Raw genomic sequence first — 19,661 nt, 5'->3', positions numbered from 1 at the left:
AATACTCTTTTATGTACACCTGACAAAAGTATCTTCTCAGACTCATCTTTCACTTGACCCCAAAACCATCAGCAACAGTAGAAGTCTGGGCTTCAAGACAAGAAATCTGAGTCATGAATATGTGAGCTTGCTAAAAAAATAGAAAGTTACGAACCAGTCCTGAGATAAGAGACAAATCAAAATATTCTATACTGAGTTCAAGTATTGAAAAGGCAAAAGATAATGTTTTAATTTGCTGTTAAAAATATTTATAAATTTTGTAAAGATTGGTTCATCTTAAAGTTTAATTAGGGCACCTGGGTAGCTCAAGCATCTGCCTTTGGCTCAGGTCATGATCCTAGTGTCCTGGGATGGAGTCCCACATCAGGCTCCATGCTCAGCAGGGAGTCTGCTTCTCCCTCTTCCTCTGCCCCTCCCCTGCTTGTGCTCTCCTGCGCACATGTGCTCGCTTTCTCACTTTCTCTCAAATAAATAAAATCTTTTAAAAAATATAAAGTTAGAAAGAAATTAAAGAAAAAAAAAAAGGAAGTTTAATTAAAAGAAGACATGCCAAGGACAGCCCGGGTGTCTCAGCAGTTTAGCACTGCCTTCAGTCCAGGGCGTGATCCCAGAGATCCGAGATCGAGTCCCATGTTGGGCTCCCTGCATGGAGCCTGCTTCTCCCTCTGCCTGTGTCTCTGCCCCTTTCTCTGTGTCTCTATGAATAAATACATAAAATCTAAAAAAAAAAAAAAAAGAAGACTTGCCAAAATATAGTGTAGGGGCTACCACAGCTCTAGCCATCTAATTCAAGTCCGCTGGTCATGTACATACTAGACATAAAGACAAGTTACTTTTATTTTTTTAAGTTTTATTATTTTTTTATTTCAAGTTTTCACTCATTTATTTACATATTTTAAAGATTTTATGTATTTATTTGACAGAGAGGGAGCACACAAGCAGAAGGAATGGCAGACAAAGGGAGAGAGAGAAGCAGGCTCCCCAAGGAGCAGGAAGCACAATATAGGGCTCAATCCCAGGATCTTGGGATCATGCCCTGAGCCAAAGGTAGAAGCTTAATCGACTGAGCCACTCAGATACCCCTCAAGTTTTTATTTATTTTTTTTTTAAGATTTTATTTATTTATTCATGAGAATACACAGAGAGAAGAGAGAGAGAGAGAGAGAGAGAGAGGCAGAGACACAGGCAGAGGGAGAAGCAGGCTCCACACAGGGAGCCTGACGTGGGACCCTGGGCTGTAGGCGGCGCTAAACCGCTGAGCCACCTGGGCTGCCCTCAAGTGTTTATTTAAATAAAGTTTTATTTATTTACGTAATCTCTACACCCAAAATGTAGCTTGAATTCACAAGATTAAGAGCCACATACTCTACCAACTGAGCCAGTCCGGTGCCCAAGGCAAGCTACTTTTAGATTTAGCCAGCACACTAGGGTGCCTGGGTGGCTCAGTTGGCTAAGTGTCAGACTTGATTTCAGCTCAGGTTATGATCTCAGGGTCTTGAGTTCAAGCCCCATGTGGGTGTCTGCACTCACTGGGGAGTCTCCCTGTGTCTCTCCTTCTCTTTCTGCCCTTCCCCATGCCTGCACACACACACATGCTCTCTCCCCCTCTCACTAATAAATAAAACTTAAAGAAAAAAAAAAGATTTGCCTTCTCCCTCTACAACCCCTCCCACATGTTCTCTCTAAAAACAAAACAAAACAAAACAACAAAAAACCTCAGCCAGCACAGAGTTAATAAAAGTTAAGTTCTAAACTTCATAGAAAATAGCTGAGAGCCCTCCAATCACGGTTGAAGGGAAGAAGAAGAAAAGGCCCCATGTTAAAATCTAGGATGTACTCTAAGTCTTTTTTTTTAAATATTCATTTATTTATTTATTTATTTATTTATTTATTTATTTATTATTTATGATAGACATAGAGAGAGAGAGGCAGAGACACAGGAGGAGGGAGAAGCAGGCTCCATGCCAGGAGCCTGACGCGGGACTCGATCCCGGGACCCCAGGATTGCGCCCTGGGCCAAAGGCAGGCGCTAAACCACTGAGCCACTCCGGGATCCCCTACTCTAAGTATTTTAAATCTGGAAAAATTAAAAGACGCACAAAAAATCTGTAATTCACTGAAATATTTTTACACATTATGTGGTCTGTTCTTACTGAAAGTTACTGCTTACCTTTCCATATTAATGGGTGGAGCATGCACTTTGGTTGCTTCAGAAGTACGCTTGCCCATATTGGAGGACATGATATTTTCACCTTCAGATTTCAATTTGTCCACAAAATTATCTACTTCCTTTCCTTTGGCTCCAAGTTTCAAAGCCTTGCTGGGGCCTGAAGGCCTAAGTGGAAGAATAAAAAAAAATAACAAAATTAAGGGGGGAAAAAATCACATATATGACTTTAAAAAACATTAATAACCCATATCATTCAAGCTTTCCCTGAAGCTGTTCTTTAAAAAGAATGTGATGATCTTAAGGGAAAAACTCAAGCATCCTAGGGTTTAGTAGAGCACTAGGCAATTCCCTGCCCAAACTGGCTGCTAAGTCACCATTAATATATAAGCTTCAAGGACCTACAGACCAAAGGTACACTTGTATAAGCATGCATGATCAGATGAAAACTTTGTACTTTCCACCCTGATAAATACATCTGTACATAAATAAACTCTTGCATATACTTTCAGGTAGTTCACAGATTCTGACAACCACTCACACCAAGATTTTTAAAAACCCGGATTATATATAAACAGTTAAATATCCCCTACTTTCCAAAATAAGGCAACTCCCATGGTACAATTTGTAAAAGAACCCTCTTTTACATACAAAAATCCCCTACCACATTCCAATTTCTCCTTTATTCTTTTATTATGTAGTCAAATTTAGTATTATATCTTACTTTAAGTCAATCATTATTTTCAACTTGCCCAGAAATCAGATATCACTCCAAGATATACACATATAGCCTTCATCTGCCATTCTAGGGTTGCTAATGATACACTGGATTATACCTAGCTGGTGCAGGTGCCACTTTTGGTTTATCAGTTTCAATGATGGTCTCTGTGATCATGGCAGCTGTGCTGCCTCCAGATACTGCAGAGCTTCCAAATCCTCCAAATCCTGGTGCTTTTTTGCCCTGTCTCTCTGCATCTCTTCGAGCCTGTTGTAATTCCTTTGCTTTACGCCGCATCTCAGCCTTGGCTTCACGTTCTTGAGTCTACAAAAAGAGAGATCCATGGATGTGGCTTTGAGTACAGTCTATACTAACAAATAAGAACAGGAAAAGAGTAAAGCCTAAAAGAAAGATACATAAGAAGTACCAAAGAAGACCCTATTTACCTCTCTAACTGCTCTGAACACCTTCTCCTCATGAGAATCCATTTCAGTGAAGGTTCTGATCTGTGCCAGGTTAACATTCTCCCGGTATCCCAGGGCAACAATTTCATCAAAAGCAAAAATTAAATCAAAACAGTGCTCTGATATCTCATTCTCCTCTAAGGCTCGGCAATACTCAGGGATCTGATTGAGGGCAGCAATGGAAAAGAAAGATTTAATATGTATCAGCATTTATGTTTTCCAAATCTTATCCTTTAAAATATACAAATTTCAAAAAATATATATATACAAATTTCAAATAAAATAAAATCCACAAATTTCAATAAAACCTGAATCCCTCTGTTAGCTCCTCTACTCTTTTAAGCAAGACTTTGGCATAAAGTCTGTGTGTTGCGTCTATAGCAGTAAGCCTTAGCTAACAGATATTATCTAAAAATATGTACAAACAAGTTTCAGAACCACCAAAACAGATTGGAGCAACCGCTCAATAGCTAGGAAACAAAAGGTCAGTTTGTATATTCTCTTCTGGGATACTTACAGTCCAGCAGGACACGAGTGTATGCTGAAAGAATAAGGAGCTATAGCAATAAACTGCTGTGGTGGAGGGTATGCAGCATGCAAACTGATAATCAGCTGCCATGGGGAAAAAAATAGTTTCACAGTGAAAATTTAAAGCAGAAAACTATGACCCACTATTACAAAAGGACTCTTACCACTCTTGAGAAAAGCCTTAGGGTCTCCAGATCTTCTAAGATGTTACTGTTTTTGGTAGTGATCAGCACCATGTACAGTTTCTCCATAGGCTGGTAGACATATCTTACACTCTCTGTTTCAACAAATGTATGTTGTTTTCCAGTGTTCATGAGCTTTGGGAAAGCTGCTAACAAGCCCTCAATCCGAGTTCGGGTCATCTCCACAAACTGTCGAGAAACAATAGCCTTTCCTGCCTTTGTGCAGACCGCTGCTGCCAACAGCACCTGCCAGGAACACATGTGTAAATACTAATTAATTATTGTAAGATGTAAGACAACATCTGTTTTCTTAGCATACTCAGATCTTCCATAGAATGACACACCCAGTTAGTGACATGACTATTAGAATGCTAACTTTCAAACCCCACTTCATTGCTCTTTTAATTCTAGTATGTAATTCATAAAATACAGCTATAATAAAGCAGAATGGAACTATGAGTCCTATTTTTCAATCACCTACCTTAAGAAAAAATTAGTTAAAAAAAAAAACTTTTGCCAAGTCTACAAATACATTTGTTAACAGATTCCCTGACTCAGAAATGGGTTGCTCTCTGCTTTGGCAGCCCAGTAAAGGGTAAACTTTTTCTAAGAACAGAAATCTCCACAGCCAACACAAAGGTCTGACCAGGCAGATTAAAGGTTTGTAAGAAGCCCCTGACCTTTCCTGTCTTATTTACCTGGAACACGGAAATAATCTAGCGAGTCCAAATTTATCTTTTGTTCTTTAATAACCTTTCCATCTCTACTATCCTACACCTCTACATATGTAAACAATCTGTAAAATGAAAAACTAAATGACTCATGTTTCACATGGGTTTTGACACTGATCAATGATTAAGACCAACAGCCTTTTTTCATAGTCTGCCATTCATTAAACAAAACCAAGCACCAAAGGAAGAACAAGAGACCTCACTTGCTATTATAGGAGTAAGAAAATTAAGTATATGGGATGCCTGGGTGGCTCGGCGGTTAAAGGATCTGCCTTCGGCTCAGGGCATGATCCTGCAGTCCCCAGATCGAGTCCCACATCTGGCTCCCTGCATAGAGTCTGCTTTTCCCTCTGCCTGCGTGTCTCTCATGAAAAAATAAATAAATAAATCTTAAAAAAAAAAAGAAAGAAAGAAAAGAAAGTTAAGTATAGTGTTAATCATCTCTGCAGTACAGGATCCCAAGAATTCACAAATACAAGTAGCAAAAAGACTATATGCACATTTTGGAAGCCTCAATGCTAAGATACAACCTCTGAAATATCAACATCCAAAAAATTTAAAAAATGAAATATCAACATCCTACTGGTCAGGCTTCTCAGCTTTATAGAAACCTGTCCTCTATAGAGGTGAGCAACCTGAAGGAAAAACAAGTTAGTCAATTCCAATATTCTCATAGTTTGAGTACATCAAAACAGTTCTGTAATAATTATAGGAGAACGCAATGTCCTTATCTACCAAGAATAAGTAATCAGGGTATTTGGGAGATAATCATCATGTTTTTTTCCAAGCAGCTAGGTAAAAAAAAAATTATATTGGAAAGGTGTTTGATCTATATCTTGTACAAATCATTTCATTCTATCAAATGCATTTTTATTTTTACTATCAAGTCTACATTGAAACTGAATTATCCCAGCTTAAAGTTACATTTATGTTGCATAGAATTAAAAAGTTTTTAGCTATTCCACTAAGCAGCCTGAGATGATCTCTGAAAATGATTCACTATTCACTTGTCCCAGACAACCCAACATAATCATGCAAATCAAGAGGTTCAAATCTTTGTGTTCCTTCCAGGCCATAAAGGTGTGTATATCTGAAAAGCCACCAAGTATCTGAAGGATGTTACTTTATAGAAGCAAAGTGTGCCATCCTGTCACTACAATGATGAAGTTGGTAAGTATATGCCCATGCTAAACAGCGGGGCTGGACACAAGCTCAGTGGCCCAAAGAGTGGTGAATTTTTACTGCAGAGACTAATGCTGAACTTAAGCGTTTAGATGGATTCTCTGGTCATTGAGCACATCCAGGTAAACAAAGCCCCCAAGATGCAGCAAGAATTTAAGAGCTCACAGATGGATTTACCTATACATGAATGAACCCTGCCCCACTGAGATGATCCTTACTGAAAAAGAGACTGTTCCTAAACCAGAAGAGGAGATAGCACAGATGAAAAAGATATACCGGAAGAAACTGAAGAAACAAAGATTTATGGTCTGGGGGTAAATTTTATAGAAAATAAATGCAAATGAAATTAAAAGCGGGGGGGGGGGGGGTTAATGTCCTAAATCATAAAGACTCTTAGGGGTTATTTTTTTTAGGGGTTATTTTTTTTAATTTTTTTTTTAATTTTTATTTACTTATGATAGAGAGAGAGAGAGCCAGAGACACAGGCAGAGGGAGAAACAGGCTCCATGCACCGGGAGCCCGATGTGGGATTCGATCCAGGGTCTCTAGGATCTGCCCTGGGCCAAAGGCAGGCGCCAAACCGCTGCGCCACCCAGGGATCCCTAGGGATTATTATTATTTTTTTTTAAAGGAATTTTTGTATGTTTTTTTTTTAATTTTTATTTATTTATGATAGTCACACACACAGAGAGAGAGAGGCAGAGACATAGGCAGAGGGAGAAGCGGGCTCCATGCACCGGGAGCCCGACGTGGGATTCGATCCTGGGTCTCCAGGATCGCGCCCTGGGCCAAAGGCAGGCGCCAAACCGCTGCGCCACCCACGGATCCTAGGGATTATTTTTTAAAGAGATTATATATATTTATTTGAGACAGAGAAAGACAGAACATGAGCAAGGGGAGAGGGGCAGAGGAAGTGCAAGAATGAGAAGCAGACTCTGTTGTGGGGAACTTGACATGGGACCAAAGGATCAAGGCCTGAGTCATGCTAAAGGCAGATTTTTAACCGAATGAGCCACCCAGGGTCCCCTGAACAATATTCCATTGCATAGATATACCACATTTTTTTTACCCGTGCATCAGTCAATGGGACTTTTAGGTTTTTATTTTTAAGCTTATTTTCATTATTACAAAAAATGCTGGTATGCACATTCATGTACAAGTTTTTATTGTACAGCTATTTTCTCAGAGATAATTTTAGGGCAAAAATCTTACCTTATTTGGACATATGTGGCATGTAAACCTTCAGTGAACCAGTACAGAGACTTACCTGCTTGTCATTAGTAAGCCGAAAACAGTGACATTTTTATTTAAAAATTAAAATAAATAAATAGATAAATAAACAAACAAATAAATAAATAATTTTTTTGTGTGGGGCACCTGGGTGGCTCAACGGTTGAGCACCTGCCTTTGGCCGAGGGCATGATCCTGGAGTCCTGGGATCGAGTCCCACATCGAACTCCCTGCATGGAGCCTGCTTCTCTCTCTGCTGATGTCTCTGCCTCTCCCTCTGTGTCTTTCATGAATAAATAAACAAAATCTTTATGATTGAAACATGAACCTCCTATGATAAAAATTAATGTGAAATCAAATTTTTTTAAAGATTTTTATTTATTTTTAAAGATTTTATTTATTTATTCATGAGAGACAGAGAGAGAGAGAGAGAGGGAGAGGCACAGACATAGGCAGAGGCAGAAGCAGGCACAATGCAGGGAGCCTGACGTGGGACTCAATCCCAGGTCTCCAGAATCACATCCTGGGCTGAAGGCAGCGCTAAACCACTGAGCCACCTAGGCTGCCCGTGAAATCAAATTTCTTGAGTACATTTGGTTTTAGTCTTCTGAACAAATAACTTGATCTGGTAATAATTTCACGTAAATTTCATCTCCTTAGTGATTAAAACATTACTATTATTTGTGTACCAAAAATTACCATTACCCTTATTTGAAAAAATCTTTATTTCATTTTATTAATTAATTTCTAAAAAGATTTTATTTATTTATTAATGAGAGACACAGAAAGAGAGAGGCAGAGACACAGGCAGAGGGAGAAGCAGGCTCCCTGCAGGATCATGCCCTGAGCCAAGGCAGACACTCAACCGCTGAGCCACCCAGGTGTCCCCTCATATTATTAACTTAAAATTAAAGACAGAAGGGGCACCTGGATAGCTCAGTCAGTTAAACATCTGCCTTTGGCTCAGGTTGTAATCCCAGGATCCTGGGATTGAGCCCTGAGTCAGGCTCCCTGCTCAATGGGGAGACTGCTTCTCATTCTTCCTCGGTGAGCGCGCGTGTGTGTCTCTCTCTCAGCAGGCAGCCTGCTTCTCCCTCTGTCCCTCACCCCTGCCCCTCATCCTGTGCTCTCTCTCCCTCTCTCTCAAATAAATCAATAAAATCCTTTTTTTTAAAAGATTTTATTTATTTATTCATGAAAGATAGCAGGGGTGGGGGGCAGAGACACAGGCAGAGGGAGAAGCAGGCTCCATGCAGGGAGCCCGATGCGGGACTCGATCCCAGGACTCCAGGATCACACCCTGGCCGAAGGCAGGCACTAAACCGCCAAGCCACCCAGGGATCCCAATAAAACTCCTTTTTAAAATGAAGTACTGGGGGATCCCTGGGTGGCGCAGCGGTTTGGCGCCTGCCTTTGGCCCAGGGCGCGATTCTGGAGACCCGGGATCGAATCCCACGTCGGGCTCCCGGTGCATGGAGCCTGCTTCTCCCTCTGCCTGTGTCTCTGCCTCTCTCTCTCTCTCTCTCTCTCTCTCTCTCTCTCTGTGTGTGTGTGTGTGACTATCATAAAATAAATAAAAATTTAAAAAAAATAAAAAAATAAAAAAATAAAATGAAGTACTGGGATCCCTGGGTGGCGCAGCGGTTTGGTGCCTGCCTTTGGCCCAGGGCGCGATCCTGGAGACCCGGGATCGAATCCACGTCGGGCTCCCGGCATGGAGCCTGGTTCTTCCTCTGCCTATGTCTCTGCCTCTCTCTCTTTCTCTCTCTGTGACTATCATAAATAAATAAAAATTAAAAATAAAATAAAATAAAATGAAGTACTATTCAGTCATAAAAAGGAAATGAAGAACATGTTACAACAGGATGAACTTTGAAAATATTGTGTTAAGTGAAAGAAACCAGACACAAAAGGCCACATCTTACAGGATTCCATTTACATGAAACATCCAGAATAGGTAAATCCAGAGAAGGAAGTAGTCTGGTTGTGCCAGGGGCTGGAAAAGGAGAAATGAGGAGTGACTGCTAATGAGTACAAGGTTTCTCTTTGGGGTTACGAAAATGGTCTAAGCTTAGATAGTGGTGATAGTTGAACGACTTTGTGACTATACTAAAACATCTACTGAATAATATAATTTAAAAGGCTAAATTTTACGGTATGTGAATTATATTTCAATTAAAAATAAAAAGAGCAGGGGCAATTGGCTGGCTTAGTTGGTAGAGCTTGTGACTCTTGGTCACAAGACTGGGGCACCTGAGTGGCTCAGTCACTTAAGCATCTACCTTTAGTTCAGGTCATGATCTCAGGGTCCTGGGATCCAGCCCTGTGTCTGGCTCCCTGCTCAACGGGGAGTCTGCTTCTCCCTCTCCCATAAAAAAAATTATGCTTTGATTACCTGAGAGATTTGAGTATGTGAAGATGAAGAAACAATGGGGGTAAAACAGTAAGACCTAAGCAGGAAAACTTAGGAGACTCTCTTTGAGTCATTCTATTACGCAGGTAATAGTGCCCCCACATTAAGTATGGCTTTAAACCTCAAAACAAGGATCTCTGGGTGGTGCAGTGGTTTGGCGCCTGCCTTTGGCCCAGGGCACGATCCTGGAGACCCGGGATCGAATCCCACGTTGGGCTCCCAGTGCATTGGAGCCTGCTTCTCCCTCTGCCTGTGTCTCTGCCTCTCCCTCTCTCTCTCTCTCTGTGACTATCATAAATTAAATAAATAAATAAACAAACAAACAAACAAACAAACCTCAAAACAGGGATCCCTGGGTGGCGCAGCAGTTTGGCACCTGCCTTTAGCCCAGGGCACGATCCTGGAGACCCGGGATCGAGTCCCACGTCGGGCTCCTGGTGCATGGAGCCTGCTTCTCCCTCTGCCTGTGTCTCTGCCTCTCTGTCTGTGACTATCATAAATGAATAAAAATTAAAAAAAAAAAAAAGGGAACCCTGGGTGGCGCAGTGGTTTAGCACCTGCCTTTGGCCCAGGGCGCAATCCTGGAGACCCGGGATCGAATCCCACATTGGGCTCCTGGTGCATGGAGCCTGCTTCTCCCTCTGCCTATGTCTCTGACTCTCTCTCTCTGTGTGTGACTATCATAAATAAATAAAAATTTTTAAAAAGTTTTAAAAAATAAAAAAATAAAAAATAAACCTCAAAACACCCAAGACCACAATCAGAGGGTCCACAAAGCTGACACGTGTCTATTCATTGTTATTCATGTCACCTCTAAGCAAGGTCAATTTCATCTATTCTAAATTAACATTCATTTTCTTAAATACCTTGAAATAATAAAGCTTCCCTTCACATAAACATTTAGCAATGTTTAACAATTGTTAAAATACAGTATACACTAAAAGGTAAGTTAATTTTTCCAACTGTAATTTGATCTGATTTTCTCTGGGGAAGAATGAAGAAGTAAGATTCTCTATAAAGTTGTTTTATTTATTTATTTTTTACATTTTTGGAAAAGAACATTTAGATCTAACAGTGCCCTTCAAGGGCCCTAGATTGTTTTTATAGACGTAAACACCAAGGGCCCAAAAGTTAGATGATCTCTTTAGGATTGTTTTTTTTTTTTTTTTTAGGATTGTTTTTTTAAAAAAAATCCCTATTAACTTGAGCTTTGTCAAACAACTTTCCTTTTAATAATATTTACAATGGTTTGAGTATATCATGATTTGTGTTTGGATTAAACAACTCTCTTCTACCCAGATTTACTACATGAATCAGAAAGTTCTTTGAGTAAAGAAATCTAAAGAATTAGGTTTCTGTTCTGCTTCTGTCACCAATTATATATTGCATAAGTCACTTACTACTTCCCCCAAACATAGTTTAGTTTATATGAAATCTAAAGTGCCTTTCCATCTTTGTGACTGTGCAAGTTAAGCATCTGAAAACTTTATAGCAACTAAAATGTACAATACCTCCACTCTACCCCCACTGCTCTAATAGCAACTACTCCAGAACAGTATTTTACATTAATACTAAGCTGCTAAAAGGCAATTGCCTCATCAAAACAAATCATGCATGTGCACAGTATCTGTGTGAGATAAGCTGGAGTACCATCTCTTCATCCCCACTAGTGACAGAGGTCCAAGAATAACAGGCAAGAATTCAACATGAACATGCATAATTCTCTTAAGAAAAAAAGCCAAAAATTTCCTGGAACCTCTAAATGATTTCATATTCCTCACGTCCAGAATTAGGGAGTCACCTACTCCTTTGTAATTCACTGTAATGATGATCTGCATTGTCATATATGTATATATGTATATATATATATATATATACACACACACACACATATATATATTCATATACATGATTCATGATATTAAGGCTAGTTTCTACAACTGTCATAGAGGACCATTTTATCTTTCCTGTTTGCATGAAGTAATTACAGAGAACCAGAGGGAAGAGTACAATAAAATCTAGATCACATACAAAACCTAAAACTTGAAGGGTTACTCAGTGAAAGTTTTAACCTCATCACAAGTTTCTTGTAGAGAATAAAAATAAAAGGATATTGTTCTCGGTTTCTGCAGTAAACTTTCTATTTGGAGAATAAATAGATGGCAAGTCAATGGAAACTCAAGAAAATCATTTTCTTTCTTAGCTATCCTCTCAAACAACAATCAAAAAGATCTATAAAGAAAACAAAAGCTGTGCAGCTACTGTATTATATGCAAAGGAAAATAAAAAGCAGTAATAACCCCCTAATTGGAGACTGATATTACCGTGTAGGATTTCAGTTTCTCCCTCAGTATGTGCAAATCATCCACACAAACCCAAATCTAGCTTTCTAATAACTACAACTTTGGGAACTGAATGTCATCATTTATATTGAATGTGTCCACAATAGTTTACTCATTGCTATACTGAGTAAATAAGAACAGAATTCTGTAGGTAAGTAACGATCTTACAGATTGTTGCTACCATGGGACTTTATATCTTTTATTCAAATTTAAATTTACTAAGAGAACTTACCATAATACCTAAAAATTTTAAGAAAATAAGAACATGGGGGCATCTGACTGGCTCAGTTGGTTGAATGTGTGATTTTTTTTTTTTAAAGATTTGATTCATTTATTCATGAGGGACACAGAGAGAGGCAGAGACATAGGCAGAGGGAGAAGTGGGCTCCTTACAGGGATCCTGATGTGGGACTCAATGCCTGAACTGGGATCACACCTTGAGCCAAAGGCAGATAGATGCTCAACCACTGAGCCACCCAGGTGTCCTTGAATGTGTGACTTTTGATCTCAGGGTTGTGGCTTCAAGCCCCACATTGGGTGTAGTGACTGTTTAAAAATAAAATATTTAAAAAATAAAAATAATGAAAGAAAAGAAAGAAAATATAACATGTTCTTATTAATTTACAGAAAACTAGAAAAAAGATCAAATCAAAAGATGCCCCTTTTTGTACTCCATTTTAAGCCATTTGTTTTTGCATGTGTTCATTTACTCCCTCTACTAGGACTTCTTTTTTTTTTTTAAGATTTTTATTTATTTATTCATGAGAGACACACAGAGAGAGAGGAGCAGAGACACAGGCAGAGAGAGAAGCAGGCTCCATGCAGGGAGCCCGATGTGGGACTCGATCCCGGGACTCCAGGATCACGCCCTGGGCCAAAGGCAGACGCTAAACCGCTGAGCCACCCAGGGATCCCCTAGGACTTCTTAATATAGGACATTTTGCACTAACTTCAGTAACTAAAGACAAAGGAAATTTATTTTTCAAAAATCAACATTTATTATACCTGAAATTAGTTTTTTTGTCTTTTTTTTTTTTTTTCCCCAAAGATTCATTTATTTAGGGGCACCTGTGTGGCTCCGTTGGTTAAGCATCTACCTCTGGTTCAGGTCATGATCCCAGGCTTCTGGAATCAGGTCCTGTATCAGGCTTCCTGCTCAGCAGACAGGGAGCCTGCTTGTCCCTCTCCCTTTGCCTGCCACTCTCCTTGCTTGTTCTAATAAATACATAAAATCTTTAAAAAAAATTTTTTTTAAGATGCATTTATTTATTTGAGAGAGAGCACATGCAGTGTGGAGGAGCAGAGGGAGGGAGGGAGACAGAGACCCAAACACTCCACACTGAGCATGGATCCTGAGACGGCTCAATCTCAGACAGTAGAAACCAAGGATTGGACACTTAACCAACTGTACCACTCAGGCACCCCCATCTGAAACTAATGTTAATACTGTGTACCAATCTGAAAACTCTGAAATGGAGGAAAATGATACACCTACAACAAAACAAAACAAAACCAACATTTATGTACTGACAATGTGTAACTTACTCTGAAATGCATTAAAAAAAAAAAAGATGAAAAACAAATTAAAAAAAAAAAGATGAGAGCGGGCTGGCTGGCTGATTAAATAAGTGATAAAACAAGTATAGTGATGGGGCCCCTGGGTGGCTCAGTGGTTGAGCATCTACCTTCCACTCAGGTCGTGATCCCAGGATACAGTCCAGCACTGGCTCCCCATAGGGAGCCTGGTTCTCCTTCTGCCTGTGTCTCTGCTTCCTCTCTGTCTCTCATGAATAAATAAATAACATCTTAAAAAAAAAGTATAGTGAAATGTCAATTACAGAATCCAGCTGCTGGTCATATGGGTATTCACTATGAAGTTGTTTCAATTTTTCTAGATGTATGAAAATTTTGTAATAAAACGTTAAGAAAAAAAAAACAACTCTCAGAAGTTATTATTTTTTTAGATAGGCTTGAATTCATGATCCCGAGATCAAGAGTTGCATTATCTACCAACTAAGCCACTCAGGCGCCACAACTTTTAGATCCAAGAAATCTTACAAAATGTCACCCTATTTGGACAATTCTACTGTACAGGGGTCTCTTTGTAAAGGAATAAAACCCAAAAACGTTATTCAGAAATAATAGTTAATAATTTATTGAGACTTGGGATGCCTGGCTGGCTCCATGGTTGAGCATCTGCCTTCGGCTCAGGGTGTGATCTTGGAGTTCAGGATCCAGTCCCATATAGGGCTCCCTGCATGGAGGCTGCTTCTCCCTCTGCCTATGCCTCTGCCTTTCTCTGTGCCTCTCATGAATAAATAAATAATATCTTTAAAAAAATACTAATAACTTCTACAGACTCAACAGAGCAGAATGTACTAAGATTTTCTCCAGAGTAAACCAAACTGGGTATTTGGATCATGCCAAGTCCCATATAATTTTTAAAAATGCATATGTAAACGACAATTCTATGCAGATGCACACATGTCCAAATAACATGCAAAACATTTTCTGCTTACCTCTCAACACCTGGGGCTTTACTGTCTCTCAGTTATTAATGAACTAAAAATATGAAGTTTCAAGAACTTTTCAACAAGGAAGATTTTTGTAAAGACCATCCATATTTGGTTTATATAATACAAGGGCTTAATTTCACTAATAAAATCGTAATGTAAAAATAAAAATTATAATGTGCTTCAAAATGCACTACAAATACAAACTGGACATAAATAGAGAAAGAGTTTTAAAAAAATCACTATCCAATTACTGAGCCTCCTAGTGGAAATGAACAAAGGAGTTTTTGGAAAGTTTACACCCAAGAGTAGCTTTGTGAGGCATATAGTTGGGATGCAATTTATTCGCCTGACGCTGAAAACAAAAACCTTTCAGTGGCTTAAAGAACAAGCATGAACCCCACCCCTCCATCCCCACCACCCTCCGAGTTCTTATCTAAAAAGGCTGTCAGCAGAGCTTAATATGATTGGCACCAAATCATACTGTCCTATCAAGTGTGCAGGGAGATGCTTTAAATCAATTACTGGGATGCCTCGGTGGCTCAGGGCGTGATCCTGGAGTCCCCAGACCGAGTCCCACGTCGGGCTCCGTGCATGGAGTCTGCTCCTCCCTCTGCCTGTGTTTCTGCCTCTCTCTCTCTCTCTCTCTCTCATGAATAAATAAAAGCTTTAAAAAAATAAATCAATTATTAATCTATTAACGAGAAAAGAAAAAAGAAAAAAAAATCCTTCGGAAGACTGAAGGGCATAAAATATACTAAGGAATACATGACTACCTCATTTTGAACCAACGAATTTCTCCTACTTCATAAATGTCCACAAATAGTAGTGATAAAGCAAGATACAGGGGAGCCGGCACTGTGTTTTGTGCGTCCCGTCCTCACACGGTCATGCTCCTTGTCTACCCCGGATGAGAACACAAAGATCACGCATCTGAAGGCAGGTAACAGGTCGCAGGGTATAACCTCCGCTCACCCCTCCTGGGAGACTTCCGATGACCATATGCCACCAACACATCCGACTTCACCCGAACGGTAAGTTTCTTGAACACAGAAAGCCTGTGTTCTCCACCACGCGCTCACATTCCCCCCGACGCTCCCTACACCGCAGATGCGAACACTGACAAATGGACACACCTAAATTCGGTAGAAGTAGTGGAAGGTCTCAGAGACGCTTGGGTCCTTATAAATCAGTGTCAGAAGTTGCTCCTTCCCGTTCGATGCCTCTTTTCGAACTTCCCTCTATTGCCCCCTTCCAGATAAACAAAAGAGGTCCCGAACACCAACGGATTTGGATTTCGAGTACCAAGGGCCCACCGAACGCCGCGGGCGAGAGGGAGCTGATCGCCGAGGAAGGGAGCCCCCCGCCCCCAAGAGAAGCCCGGCCGGTGGAGCCCGGCACCCAGGGAACTCGCTGGACACCAGCGCCGAGGGCCGAGGGCCGCAGCGCGAGGGTCCAAGCCACGCCACTCCGAGGTTCTCGAACAGCAAACACCCCGGGCCCAGCGCAGGAGGGTGCCCAGCCGGGGGGGGGGGGGTGCGGGCGCAGCCTGAGAGGGGCTGCAGGCAGGCGCCTCGGGCCTCCTGGGAGCTCGGGCACAGCGCGGGAAAGGCCGCGCTGCTCGCCGAGCCCCGAGGGACGCGCCCGGCTGCAGGCCCTCGGGGCGGGACTCCTCGGCCCCAGCACCAGGCCGTCCGGCAGGGGCAGCGGCGGACTGAGGCCGGACCCCGGGAATTCGGCCCGGCTCGGATCTTACCATGGTGAGGACGGTGGTGGGGCTCACCCGCGCTCTCGGCTCGGCTGGGGCTGGGGTTAGGGGAAGGGGAGCACCGGCCGCTCCGGACCTGCCGCCCCCCTGTCAGGAGCCGCTACTGCTTTGCCTCTTGCCAAGATGGCGGCCTCGAGCCACGTCTCCAACCGGAAATGGCGCGGGTCAAAGGGCGGAGGGCGGGGCGCCGTGGGGTGGGGAGCGCGCGGGTACCCGGCTGCTGGGCTGGTTTTGCCAAGGGGCTCCGGGGGCTCGTCGTACAGCCGTGGAACCCCGTGTTTCTGTCGGTTCACTGATTGTCAGCACCTTCATTTCAGTAGTGACCCCTCTTACAGTTTAAAAGCTCTCACTATGTTATTTAATACACAAGCTAACTGATGGGCATATGGGACTAGTATCCAGAATACATAAAGAACTCTTAGAACTCAACCATTAAAAAAAAAACAAAACCCTAATATTAGGGTGCTGAGGTGGCTCAGTGGGTTAAGGATCTGACACCAGCTCGCTCAGGCCATAAAGATTAGCCCTGTGTGGGGCTCCCTACTGAGCAGAGAGTCTACTTTCCCTCTCCCTCTGCCCTTCCCCTCCTCGTTCCCTCTCTCTAATAAATAAATAAATAAAATCTTAAGCATTTTTTTTTTTAATGGGCAAAAGAAGCCAGTGCTTGGCTGGCTGAGTCTGTAGTGCATGTGACCCTTGATCTCAGGGTTGTGAGTACAAGACCCATGCTGGGTGTAGACATTGCATAAATAAATAAATAATAAAAATGGGCAAAATAGACATGTCTCTAAAGAAGGTACACAAATGACAAATAAGCATATAAAAAGATGTTCAACATCCTTAGTTCTTTGGGAAATGCAAATCAAAACCACTTCAAAACCACTAGGATGGCTATAGGTGTTGGTGAGAATGTGGAGAAATTAAAACCCTCTCACAATACTGGTGGAAATGTAAAATAATGTAGATGCTTTGGGAAAAAAGTTTGGTAGGTTCTCAAAAATTAAACATACAGTTTCTTTTTTTTCCCCATATTTCTGAAGTATATTTTCCTGAAGAAATTATCATTTGTGGATGAAAAAATATATACCAATTAACAAACTTGAATGGTAGCATCGGGCATGTAACAAAATTAATGAGTTACAAATTAACTATTATTAACTATTAACAGGTTTGATTAAACTGTAAGTTTGTATAAATTGACATAGAGTTCTTCCATTTCCAAGAACCTAGACATGCTTGAGCCTTCCTTTACTTAGTGATTATAGCGGAGGATTTTATGTAGCATATTTTTTTTATTGGAGTTCAGTTTGCCAACATATAGCATATCACCCAGTGCTCATCCCGTCAAGTGCCCCACTCAGTGCCTGTCACTCAGTCACCTCAACCCTCTGCCCACCTCCCTTTCCACTACCCCTTGTTTGTTTCCCAGAGTTAGGAGTCTCTCATGTTCTGTCATCCTCACTGATATTTTCACTCATTTTCTCTCCTTTCCCCTTTATTCCCTTTCATTATTTTTTATATTCCCCAAATGAATGAGACCATATAATGTTTGTCCTTCTCCGATTGACTTATTTCACTCAGCATAATACCTTCCAGTTCCATCCACGTCGAAGCAAATGGTGGGTATTTGTCATTTCTAATGGATGACTAATATTCCATTGTATACATAGACCACATCTTCTTTATCTATTCATCTTTCGATGGACACTGAGGCTCCTTCCACAGTTTGGCTATTGTGGACATTGCTGCTATAAACGTTGGGGTGCAGGTATTCCGGCATTTCACTGCATCGGTATCTTTGGGGTAAATCCCCAGCAGTGCAATTGCTGGGTCATAGGGCAGTTCTATATTTAACTCTTTGAAGAACCTGCACACAGTTTTCCAGAGGGGCTGTACCAGTTCACATTCCTACCAACAGTGCAAGAGGGTTCCTGTTTCTCCACATCCTCTCCAACATTTGTTGTTTCCTATCTTGTTAATTTTCACCATTCTCACTGGTGTGAGGTGGTATCTCACTGTGGTTTTGATTTGTATTTCCCTGATGGTCAGGGATGCGCAGCATTTTCTCATGTGCTTGTTCGCCATGTCTATGTCTTCCTCTGTGAGATTTCTTTTTTTTATTATTTTTTAAAGATTTTATTTATTTATTCATGAGAGATACAGAGAGAGAAAGAGGCAGAGACACAGGCAGAGGGAGAAGCAGGCTCCATGCAGGGAGCCCAATGTGGAACTCCATCCCAGGTCTCCAGGATCACCCCCTGGGCTGAGGGCGGCGCTAAACCGCTGAGCCACCTGGGCTGCCCCTCTGTGACATTTCTGTTCATGTCTTTTGCCCATTTCATGATTGGATTGTTTGTTTCTTTGTTGTTGACTTTAATAAGTTCTTTATAGATCTTGGATACTAGCCTTTTATCTGATATGTCATTTGCAAATATCTTCTCCCATTCTGTAGGTTGTCTTTTAGTTTTGTTGACTGTTTCTTTTGCTGTGCAAAAGCTTTTTATCTTAAGTCCCAATAATTCATTTTTGCTTTTGTTTCCCTTGCCTTCATAGATGTATCTTGCAAGAAGTTGCTGTGGCCAAGTTCAAAAAGGGTGTTGCCTGTGTTTTCCTCTAGAATTTTTTTTTAACTTTTATTTATTTATGATAGTCACAGAGGGGGGGTGGGCAGAGACAAAGGCAGAGGGAGAAGCAGGCTCCATGCACCGGGAGCCCGACGTGGGATTCGATACCGGGTCTCCAGGATCACGCCCTGGGCCAAAGGCAGGCGCTAAACCGCTGCGCACCCAGGGATCCCTCCTCTAGGAGGATCCCTCTTCTATTTTGATGGATTCTTGTCTCACGTTTAGATCTTTCAACCATTTTGAGTTTATCTTTATGTATGGTGTAAGAGAATGGTCTAGTTTCATTCTTCTGCATGTGGCTGTCCAATTTTCCCAGAAACGTAGAGTTTCTATATGATCCATCAATTTCACTTCTTGAGATATATATACATATATATTTTTAGATTTTTCTTTAAGATTTTATATATTCGTTATAAGAGAGACACATACAGAGGCAGAGACACAGGCAGAGGAAGAAGCAGGCTCCATGCAGGGAGCCTGATGTGGGACCCGATCTTGGGTCTCCAGGATCACGCCCTGTACTAACTGCAGATGCTTAACCGCTGAGCCACCCAGGCATCACTCCTTGGTATACATTCAAGAGAATTTATTTTATTTTATTTTATTTTTTATTTTTATTTTTTTTTAGTATTCAAGAGAATTTAAAACGTATGTTCATACAGGGATGCCTGGCTGGCTCAGTTGGAAGAACATGAGACTCTTGATCTCCAAGTGGTAAGTTTGAGTCCCATGTTGCATGTATAGATGACTTATAAATAAATAAAATTTAAAAAATATGTCCATACAAAATTTGTACCAT

General features: G+C 41.1%; 1 protein-coding gene across 1 annotated transcript in view; it reads right to left on the bottom strand.

Moving 5' to 3' along the window:
• ARCN1 (archain 1) overlaps positions 1–16,369 on the bottom strand; it is a 30,475-nt gene extending 14,106 nt beyond the window's left edge. The window contains exons 1-5 of the mRNA XM_055306349.1: positions 16,227–16,369; positions 4,042–4,305; positions 3,332–3,511; positions 3,004–3,209; positions 2,171–2,335 (exon numbers count right to left, since the gene is read on the bottom strand). Coding sequence (XP_055162324.1) covers positions 2,171–2,335; positions 3,004–3,209; positions 3,332–3,511; positions 4,042–4,305; positions 16,227–16,229 — 818 coding nt within the window. The 5' untranslated portion in view covers positions 16,230–16,369. The remainder of the gene's footprint in view (positions 1–2,170; positions 2,336–3,003; positions 3,210–3,331; positions 3,512–4,041; positions 4,306–16,226) is intronic.
• Positions 16,370–19,661: the final 3,292 nt, after the last annotated feature.

The sequence above is a fragment of the Nyctereutes procyonoides genome, unplaced genomic scaffold, assembly GCF_905146905.1.
Source record: "Nyctereutes procyonoides isolate TBG_1078 unplaced genomic scaffold, NYPRO_anot_genome, whole genome shotgun sequence".
Lineage (NCBI taxonomy): Eukaryota > Metazoa > Chordata > Mammalia > Carnivora > Canidae > Nyctereutes > Nyctereutes procyonoides.
The sequence above is the reverse complement of the archived record's forward strand: the minus strand, read 5'-3'. Positions and strand labels throughout refer to the sequence as shown.